The sequence below is a fragment of the Mus pahari genome, unplaced genomic scaffold (assembly GCF_900095145.1).
Source record: "Mus pahari unplaced genomic scaffold, PAHARI_EIJ_v1.1 scaffold_12191_1, whole genome shotgun sequence".
NCBI classification, from domain to species: Eukaryota; Metazoa; Chordata; class Mammalia; order Rodentia; family Muridae; genus Mus; species Mus pahari.
Genome location: NW_018391649.1, coordinates 1 through 11,252, shown reverse-complemented (window position 1 = coordinate 11,252; position 11,252 = coordinate 1). Strand labels below are relative to the sequence as shown.

General features: G+C 36.7%; 1 protein-coding gene across 1 annotated transcript; it reads right to left on the bottom strand.

Annotated features, from left to right (window-relative positions):
* Nucleotides 1-776: 776 nt before the first annotated feature.
* On the bottom strand, nucleotides 777-9,021 carry LOC110314632 (protein DBF4 homolog A-like; the record flags this gene model as incomplete). The annotated part of the gene is made up of 6 exons (XM_021188892.2): nucleotides 777-1,912; nucleotides 3,362-3,486; nucleotides 6,226-6,337; nucleotides 6,744-6,872; nucleotides 8,015-8,060; nucleotides 8,947-9,021. Coding segments are annotated over 6 exons (1,421 nt in total), but the record flags the coding sequence as incomplete, so codon positions are not given.
* Between the last annotated feature and the right edge of the window lie 2,231 nt (nucleotides 9,022-11,252).

Here is an 11,252-nt window from a genome sequence, read left to right as displayed (position 1 = left end):
CAACAAGACTCTGATCTCTAGGACATACACGGTAGGAAAGAATTTTCATGGCAAGTCCTCTGACTTCCACAACCATGCCATAGCCTGTGATCCATCCACCCCTAGTACTCACATAAATAAATGTAACAAAATATTTTAAGTGAATACTGATAATCAACTTCTTAGTGACATTGTGTCTTTATGCAGTAGTTAATAGCATCATCATTTAGACCATGAAAAACTGTCCTCAGTGGCTGTTTCACTCCTATACACATATACTCAAAGGTAAAGGATGATATTCATCTTACACTTATATAAATTTTCCTGTTCTTTTTAATAGTCAAGTGACAGATTTTTGTCATTCCTCCCATTTTAAAACAATTCCAACAATTCACTTCATCTCTTATCATCGAGTANCAAACAAAAAGCAATTTTTAAATAAATTATTCTCAATTAACTGAATTACTTAAATTCCCCTTAAGGTTTTTGGAATTATTTTGAGCCCTGCAATAACTTCAGTATGCAGGGTCAGGATCCTGAGAGAATCCAGCTGAGTCTGTGTCTAGAGCCAATGTTTCTAGTAACTTCCAGAANCCAAATATACCAATTAGTACATTCTTTTTCTCCCTTTCTACCTTAATTTTTAACATAACATGTTGATCATAGAAATCTATGCTAATAGGCAATAGTTAATAGTATGTAATATATAGTGCATAAATTTTTGATAGGTTTCAAATCTCACTTGAAATAATTTTCAGTGATAAANCAAATGATATTCATTTTTACTCTCAGGAATAAAAATAAGTCNTAAGTTTTTATTGTATAATTTGTAACAGCTATTCAATCCTGTAAAAAATTACAAACACCATCTTAATATTTACAGATGGCTCCATAAAAAAAGTTGGCAAAAACAAAACAACCCCCCCCCACAACTAATTATATATGTATTTATAAAAACTTCAGGAATATAGCTGTCACTTCTGAAAAGCTCATTAAATACTAAAATCCAACGAATGCAGAAGTTGAAGGGGAAGAAAAAAATGTTGACAGCAGGCTACTTGAATTTTCTTCCTCCCAAATATCTAAAACATCACATATTCCACTGTTTTCAGTGTAGCTTGTAAAACCCAAAAATTCTGATTTCTCCCCGCTTGTCTGAAAAAGGTCCAATAGAGACTGTATTGGTGACNCACAAGTTCTGTCTTCATGTGAAGGAAGATACTCAGTTCTCTTTTTATCCAANTCAGCACCCGGTTCCACATTTGCTTTCTTTTGCCCTAATAACATTCTCACTTTCCGCTGGATCTTACCACAAGGCAAATTCTCCATGCTCTCAGTGTCACGCTCATGAGGCCCCTGGGGACCACAGGGTGGAGTTCTTGCCTTCANTGTTAGCTGCTCTTTTGATGTATTTAATGCCATGAGGTCAGAATCATGACCTCTCATAACATGAAAGCCCTTTTCTTGCAGATCTTTTGCTGAAAGCTTTATGTCTGTAGTTAATTGTGGTTGGGGTAGATAACTTTCTGTACTGAGACAAGAAATTTGTCCACATGACTGCGACCCGCCTGTAGCAGCGCCTACTCTCTGTTCTCCATCATCTCTACCTACAGTCACTTGGTGTTCNAGTGTGCTGTCACGCAGAGGTAGCTGTGCACACTCCTGCTCTAGGTCAGGCTCACTGGCACTGAACACGCTCACTGGTTTCCCGTCATATCCTTTCAATCCAGCTGAAGAATAGGNTGTGGGCTCTGAAGCAAACACAGGCTTTTCTTCAGTTTTCTGGGTTTCTTCATACTGAGAGTTCTGCTTGAGCAGTGGCCCATTGCTTTCTCCCATGTCCNTCTGGAAATTGGACTCCAATAGTAGCTTCTCTTTCGGTTCAGTGTTTTTCAGGACATTTGCAGAAACAGACCNAACACTGTATCTTATTCTTTATAAAGAAAAAAAACCGAGAAGTTAGAGATTAATAAAACTATGTATGAGTTATTTAGGAAACTAACTTAGGATAACCCTAACACAGAAATCACCTAAACTGAACTAGTGTACCACCTCCCCATTCATTCTTCTCCCTCCTTGAGATAAGCAATACCCTCTTAACTAATTATGGAAAAAAAAAAAAAACCATGAATTATATAAACCAAAGAAAGATGACAGTATCTGTATCTGACCCTGATTTTGTTGTTATCTTTAAAAAATACCAGTGCTTTAATGTTTGGTTTCAGAAAGTACTTGTTGGAAACCAAAAGCAGAAACATATTTTCCATTTAAACTATTTCCTATCATGTAAAGGTGACAAAGTAACCCTTCAATTTCGAACCTATATTTGACCTAAACTACTTCTTCACATAGAATCTTAGAATCTCTTGAACAATCCTAATTATGCAAATGCATGACAAGATATCAGGTCACCAATTACACTTTGCATTATATATCCCAAGAAACAGTGAGCAATATACAATTCACCTGTCTCTCCAATCAGAATAGTTTCCTTTACTTATAGTGTTTAGACAATACAAAAGATTCTCTCTTTGTGCCTCATTGGTGAGGCCTTAGATACGATCCCTAAAAAGCAAAGCAAAACCAAAATAGGGACTAGAGTTCCTTTCAAAAAATGGGTGTTCAAAAATGTAAAAGTAGTCCAACTGGAGACTGATAAGAAGTAAAAAATTGTACTGATAAAATGATTAGGGAATAACTAGATAAAAAAACTTTTCAGGTCCTTCCTGAAACTTTCAAAACATTTTAAGTCCTCACAGGAGTTGCACATGGCTACATTAGTAAGTCAGCCATAATACACCAAGAGTCCTATGGAGATCCAGGGTCTAACTGCAGAGCACCCCCTACTTGCTTTTCAGAAGCTATGCTTCACTATCACACCTCTAATCTTTATGCCTTAAGACTAGGACAAAAACAGATGACCAATTATCAGCCCTACAGTATACTCATATAAAAGCATTCCTAATCAACATTTTTAGACTGAGTACATTGTAAACTACATAGCTTGACACCAAAGGCTGACAATGCTGCCTGCTAGTATATCTGGCTTTTACTTTACTTTCTTAAGTATGTTCCACTGCAAAATAGCCATGCTCAGTGTTCAGTAACAAAGCTGACCGGAGGTCACTGAGCTCTTCCAATTTACCAAACCTAAAACAACTCTACAATGACCTTAACAGAAAAAATTGTGAGCTCCCTTTCAAAACCATGTCAGAGGGAGACTAAGTACCTTTAGTGGCAGGAAAAAGAAGGGAAGAAGGTATTAGTTCTAAACCATATTTACATCATGTAGAAAAAAATCTGTACTCCTTCTAAGAGCAGACAAACTTTATATTAAATTTGAGTGCCATAAAATAGCTTAACAGTAACTTTGGCAAATTACCTTTTCTTCTTAGGTGTGTCTCTTTCATATTCCACAAAATCAAAAACTAACTTAGATACAATATCATCAACAACTTGATACTGGTTACTCTGTGCAAAGTTCCTGTGTTTCTCACTCAGAAGGTGCTAAAACAAAACAACAACAAAAGCATCTTAAAATTACATTCAATACTTATACCAATTAAACCAAAAAAATCAAATACCAAACCAAATAATGTCTCTCTCACACACACATATATATGTATATGAATGAGATATCACACACACACACACACACACACACACACACACACACACACACACACACACACACACACCTTTAATCCCAGCACTGGGGAGGCAGAGGCAGGTAGATCTGTTTGAGTCCAGCATGATCTACAGAATGAGTTCCACCAAAGCCAGAGCTGCAGAGGGAAACGTTAAAAAAAAAAAAAAAAAAAACCCAACATCTCAAATAATAATTTATGACACATTTTTAAAGATCAGATGGAATTCATTTATATTCTGGGAAGAAAATAAATTATGAAGTGAAACATATACTTTCTCTCTAAATCCACTTAGCTGTTTTTTATTACTTAGTATTGATCTATATGTCTCAGAGGTCTGTGCCTTCTCTAACAGTAAGTCAAGCATTCTCATTTACCTTTACTTTTGGGTCTCACATGTGCCACGCCAAGGCCTTAGCACCGAGCTACATGCCTAACGTCTTTCTCATCATTTGCTACCACTGTACAGCACATTCCACTTATTTTCAACATTCTCCATGCTACAATACAACTAGACAACGATAGCTTTATATCCTGTTTATAAAACAACTCAGGCCTGTCACCTGCATTCAGTTCTTCCTCATGTCCTTACTTTTAGCTTTTCTTGTTCTCTTTTCTGTATGTTATACTTTACAGTACTATATGTCTGCTTTACCTACACTACTTAAAAATATTTGTGTATGTGTGTGTAGACTGAAGACAATCTTGTCTACCTCCTCAGGTGCTGGACACCTGGAAATTCAGTCAAGTGAAGTAGGCCAGCAGACCAGCAAACCAGTAATGAGCCTGTCTCTGCCTCAGCACCAGGAATAAGTATGGCACATCATCATGTCTACACTTCTTTATGTGTGTTTTGGAGATCAATCTTAGTTCCTTTATAAGCACTTCACTGACTGAGCCATCTCCTAAGTACTCAAAAATATTTCCCATCTCAGTCTCTTTGCATGGATAGAAATGAATTATTGTGAAACCCAAGGTTTCAACACTTGGTTTGTTTTTCAAGATAAGATCTCATTATGTAGATCAAATTGCTCTCAAACCCAAGACCCTTCCAGAGTGTTGGAATGACCTACCGAACTCTGCTTCAGTTTAAATTAAAAAAACAAAGAAAAAAACTTTCAAAGTCATGATCTTAAATTTCATTCTCAATCAACTTTTGCAATTTACTTTCTTTATGACAATCAGTGGACAACTTTCCTACCATTCTTACATTTCCGAACACATTATGTCAAAGATAAAGAAAAGCAAACATTCTATATTACTCTGACCTCACAATGGCCAAGTAAATTTCAGAACCAATCAATAACTTTAATTTCAAAACAATTAGAAGGAAAAGGAAAAAATTTGAAATACTTCAGCTTCTGATTCAATGAAATTTTAAACTAACTGTATGTCCTTCTTTATTACATAAGTAAAACAAATCAAAATCCCTGGTAAATATTAATACATCTCAAGTGATAAATATTTGAGCTTATGCACTTTAATATTTATCCTGCCTGAGCTTGCTGAGGTTGAAAGTAGAGAGGTTGTAATCTGTGCACCACTACATCTGTCTCCCTACTATTTAAAAGTTAAGAAATTAAAAAAGTAACTGCTGAGATTAATAAGCACTTGCTATGCACCAAACTCTAAGGGTGCACAGACAAGAAGACTACCAGTGATTCCAAAGTTCTTACTTTTAATAAGCTTTCAAACTCCAATAGACCTTCCTCATCTTTAAGAACTTCCTTTATTTGGTATGGTCTTGCAAGACTTTTCTTTAATTGCTCAGACCAAAATATAGGAACTTTTCCTTTACCTACCATCTCTTAATCCAAAATCATGTAAATCCCTTCAGTTTCATCTTTAGAGTATTTCAACAACCTGACCATGCCCCAAGAACTCCCATTCTTGACTGGTACAGGCCATCATCCTCTACTGATTCTATCTACCTGTTCTGGGCATCACCCTTCCTGATTTCGGTTGGTATCAAGATGCCTGGTTATCTAACTTTTCTGTAGTTCTACTTAAACATCAGTCAAGTATTTCTTTGCCAATTCTAAACAGATGACAACACCTCCATTCCTGTTTTGTTTCTCCTTGTACTGGTCTAATACTGTCTACATATATTTTGTTATATTTTTACATTGTAGTTATATACTAAGTACTCAAATATTTATTAAGTGAATAAAAATTATTTTCTCGCCGGGTGTGGTGGCGTACGCCTTTAATCCCAGCACTCGGGAGGCAGAGGCAGGCGGATTTCTGAGTTCGAGGCCAGCCTGGTCTACAAAGTGAGTTCCAGGACAGCCAGGGCTATACAGAGAAACTCTGTCTCGAAAAACCAAAAAAAAAAATCTCAATGTTGACTTCCCTCCTTGGGTTCTTACAATTTCAAGTGTTTCAGGTTCAAGATGCAGGAGTGCTGATGCACATGCCTAGAAAGTGCAGAGCTATGTTCCATTCCCACCGTAAAACAAACCAGACCTGTTTCCACTCAAGAATATATTTGTGACTATCATGTTGCAAACTATAATCGGAATAGTAAAATGGGACTTAAAAATAAAAACAGTATTTAGATTTTTAGAAACACCAATCCCAAATGGAAAATCACATTTACAGTTTCGAGATCTTCATATTTCTGCAAGCAACATTCACAATATCCTTTTTTTCTCTTTTCCTTCAACTGGAGTTGAACTGGGGTTCCACATTTATCGCCGTCCGTATTAATTCTAGTGATAGAAATACATGGTAAAAAAATTAACTGCTAATGAATAATTTTAAAACTTATTGCCTTAAACTAACATATGCAGAATCTGTCACTTTTGAACAGCAAATACTTTTAACTGAATTTCAAGAAATGTAAAACAAAATGTAATAAATATTCTCAAGAACATTTCAAATGGTCAAGAAAAACAGGCTTCAGTATCTGAACTCCACTCCCACCTAAAATGTCTAACTAATGTACCTTCATTCACACTAAATACAGCATAGAGACATTAAAATAGTCACAGGGAAGACAAGCACACATACAACCACCGTGGCGCAAAATACACTACCCCAAATGCTTATGAAGGAAAAAACAATCACAGTGAAAGTCTAATAGCAGTCCTTCTAAAACTCAAGTTTCACACCAACCTGAGTTTAGGCTGAGCTTGTTTCTGGATGCTGGATGACTTCTCTATATCAAATGGGCTGCAGGGCTTCTGAAGAAAGTAGTTTATACAAGGCATACTGGGGAGCTGAAGGTAAAATGGCCTGTAAGACCTAAGAATAAAGATAAATACATGTGAGCTTCTCTAGGATGAAAGAAAGGTTTCAAAGCCTTATATCTGTAATTCACCTAAAATCTGAAATAAACAAGAGAGACTTGGTAGGGGTAACCTTCCTTTCAAAGAACCAATTTGTAGGCCTATTCTTTTAACATTTAAAAAATTGAAAATATTTCATACACTATTTTGATCACTTTCCCCTCTCTCATATCCTCCCAGATCCTCCCTAAAACACCTACCTTCGAAACTATATACAGTTTAGTCACATTATCATTAAGTTTTGGAATTACTACCCCAGCTTCTAGAGCAGTGGTTCTCAATCTTCCTAATGCTGGACCCTTTAATACAGTTCCTGTTGTGGTGATCTCCCCAACCATAAAATTACTTTTGCTGATACTTCATAACTGTAATTTTTCAACTGTTATGGATTGTATTATAACTAGTGTTTTCCAATGGTTTTAGGAACCTCTGTGAAAGAGTTGTCCAGTCCCCTAGGAATTGTCTTCCACAGGTTGAGCACTGCTCTAGATACCATTTGAAACTGGACAGTGCAGTCACATTAAACATTATCTTGTGAAAGCACTATCCCATCTCATAGTGCTTACCTTGCACAAGTAAAAACCCTAGGTCCCTCTATTTCCCTTCAGCTCTTTGCAACCACCAGTGACCGAATCTGAATGTTCTGAATGCTTTGTGTACATTGAATAATGCAGCATTTTTCTTCATACTTCACTCTGAAGTCCTGAAAGCTCATCCATGTTGAAGCATGTCTGAATTCTATTTTTTTCAAAACATTTCCAAGTAGCTATATATTTCCAAGTACTATCTATAATTTCCCCCACAATTACAGGGGGGAATTTTTAGTAATTGTTCAAACTCATGATATTGAATGCAGCAAGAGTAATTATTTAAAATACTAAAAAAATGAGATGATTTTATGATTAGTCTAAAGCAGATACTCTGAATTTAAACTACAATAGAATGAAACTCATTTCAGTCCCTGAACACAAGGGAATTACTGCTCTTGGCACATCACAGTCATATAAAGGAAGGGAACATCAAAAAGAAAGTAAGTCTCATGAGGTTTTTTTCTACAGTCCCAACTCAGTTTCCAACACACTGGACTCTGACACTTACCGGTTCACATCTTCAACCTTTAAAAAAGGCTTCTTGAGTCTTCCTGCTTAAGAAGAGAAAATACCATTAGACAGCTGCACATCAGTAAAGACTCTATTGAGGGTAAAACATCTAGAAATCCTTTAAAACTCAAGAGAGTTGAAAGGTGCAGGCCTGAGGTAAAATATCTTCCACTATCACTCCCCTGTATCTGTCATGCCAAGGATGTGTTTTGGATTTTGTAAGACAGAATCCCTCTGCTGAGGCCCAGGCGCCTTGGTCCCTTAAGCGTGGGTATTGTAGACCCATGCATTCATACCAACCATCCAAGATTCCTGAGCTGGATGGCACAGATCTTTTCACACTGTAAAGCTAGCCCAAAGCATTCCTTATGTTCGTTCATCCCAGTAAATGGATTTCAAGAATTGTTTCTTCTGGGACTCTAATGAGTTTTAAAAAAGGGTTTTGAAAATATTAATTTCAGGGATGGAGATAGAGCTCAGCAATGGCGATCACAGAATATTATAGAAGACTCAAGGTCAGTTCCTAGCACCTATGTCAGGACTAACAACTGATGTCTTCAGCTCCAAGGGACTCAACATCCTCTTCTAGCTTGTTGGAGCATCTGTATGTACACATAACCCCTTCCATACACATAATAAGACATCTTTACAAAATTATTAACATGGGGGGTAGCTTAAGTGTCATCAGACTGTAGTTAAGGTCCACGTTCTAAAAATTACTAAAAAATCCTTGAATAAATCACGTACTTTACTTCAGCAAATCTTTCTAAGTACATAAATACCTGGGTATACTGGAGTTGAAACCTAGGACATCATGTACCTGTGGCATGTGCCCGACCACTGAATTACAAGAGCCCAAGCTGTACATTTCAGACTTAATCTTTTTCTGCTCTCTAAAAGAAAATTAAACAATGTATCAGGAATACTTACTTCTTGTCTTTTGTGTTCCAGGACCAGCTTTTTTCCCCTTCAAAAAGGAAAACAAATACAGTGAAAATATTGGGTCTAAAAACACAGAAAAAAAAAACCTGCACAGCTATCTTCAAGAGAAAAAAATGTAGAAGAAAAATACTTTATCAAAGCAGAGTGGCAACTGTAAGAGTGAAAATCTTGCTTCTTAAAATCAATTCAGTCAAATTAACTGAATGGCACTCAAGAATTAAAGATAGTGGGGCTGGTGAGATGGCTCAGTGGGAAAGAGCACCCGACTGCTCTTCCAAAGGTGCAGAGTTTAAATCCCAGCAATCACCTGGTGACTCACAACTATCCTTAACAAGATCTGACCCCCTCTTCTGGAGTGTCTGAAGACAGCTACAGTGTAATAAATAAATCTTAAAAAAAAAAAAAGAAAAGAAAAGAAAGATAGTGATCATGTCTACAGAATTCAGTCCTAACTTGACCTTCTTTGTTGGAAAGTAGTGGCACTGGCACTGATCACTGAGCCTTCAGCATTGATTAGTAAGGAAAAGGTACAATTGACAGTGCAGACCTATGTGAAATGCCTTCCTTCAGGGGAATCAACTCAATAGGCATATAAAAGTTTTAGAGAGGAAGCAGACTTTAGTGTCGAGGACATCACACTTAGGACCTTTGCTAATGAAGCCGCCGGGGTGAATGGCTCAAAATTAAACCAACCTCATCCTTTTACTAGGCAAATAACAAAACAGGCTCCAGTCGCTCAAAGAAATCTCTGCAGTTTTTCTTTTCTTCCAGTTGTCCCGTGTGTGCATTTCAAAATGTAGTTTGGGCAGTAGTGTAGGTAGTATGTGAAATCCCCAATTACTTACTAGAGGAGCTCGGAAAGAGATCCTTGAGCAGAGGATTTAAGGAGCAAGCTGGAGATGGGCACCCCTAATTCCCTGTATAAATCTACATGTGCCAACTGTATGTGCTACTACTGTAATAGATAAGGAATCTACACAACACTGGCAATGTCTTGTGTGAACTTAACACTATAGATAAATCCAAAGTGAAGTGCAACTAAGACTTAAATCACTGCCCAAATCTCAGACAAATCCACGTAGTACGTGTACAAGACAACCCCAACACTGCATGCAAGTCTTAAAAACTGCAGGTATCCATAAAATTAAGACAGAATTTACAGTCTGAATAAAAACTGGATGGCTAGATCTGTTAAAACAACAGTAATGCCAGGCACAGTGGTGCATTCCTTTAAGGAATTCCTTTGCTGGTGAGATCTTGTCTCAAAAACAAAACAGGGGCTGGAGAGATGGCTCAGCAGTTAAGAGCACTGACTGCTCTTCCAGAGGTCCAGAGTTCAAATCCCAGCAACTACATGGTGGTTCACAATCATCTGTAATGAGACCTGATGCCCTCTTCTGGTGTGTCCGAAGACAGCTACAGTATATATATATATATATATACATATATACATATATATATATATATGTATATATATATATATATATATAAAAATATTATATATATAAGATAAATCTTATAAAAACAAAACAAAACCAGTAATAGCAAAAAACAAAATCAGTTTTGTCTAACTATTCTAACAGATAAGGAATCTATAAAACATTGGCAATTTCTTGTGTGTAGCCAAAATTACCTGATACATAAAAGATTGTAGAACTGAAATGGAGTATGGCACTCATAATACAAACTTTACTGGGTGGAGTCAATACCAGAATGCAAATACAAAGTGAGGTGCTAGCACATTCAAAGATAATGAGTAATGACCACTTCCAACTGGAAGAGAGGGAAAACCTAAATGAACACAACCTCAGATACAAGGCCCTGGTGTTACTGGAGTTGTGGAAAGCACAAGTTGCTTATTTTACTACATAAAATCACCAAATTTCCAAACTACTTTGTCTCCATGTCGTTTTATGTAACAGAGTACAGTCCTTTCTGTTCTTTGTGACTAAGTTGTTTAAGGATTGTATGTAGTAAAAGCAAACCCTCAAAGAATGGTCTGAGGAAAAAGAGAAAACAGAAAGGCAGAGATGAACAGAGCTCAAGGAAGTAATAGACAACAGCAGGAAAACCATCCAACACAGCTGGCTTTAAAAGGTTATCAAAAGGATCTGCTAACTGCTTCTCAGTTTCATACCTTGTCATTTAAAAGTGAGTGAGAACGTGGAAACTGAACAACACTCTTCTCAATGATAACTTAGTAAAGGATGAAATAAAGAAAGAAATTAAAGACTTTTTAGAGTTTAATGAAAATGAAGCCACAACATACCCAAACTTATGGGACACAATGAAGG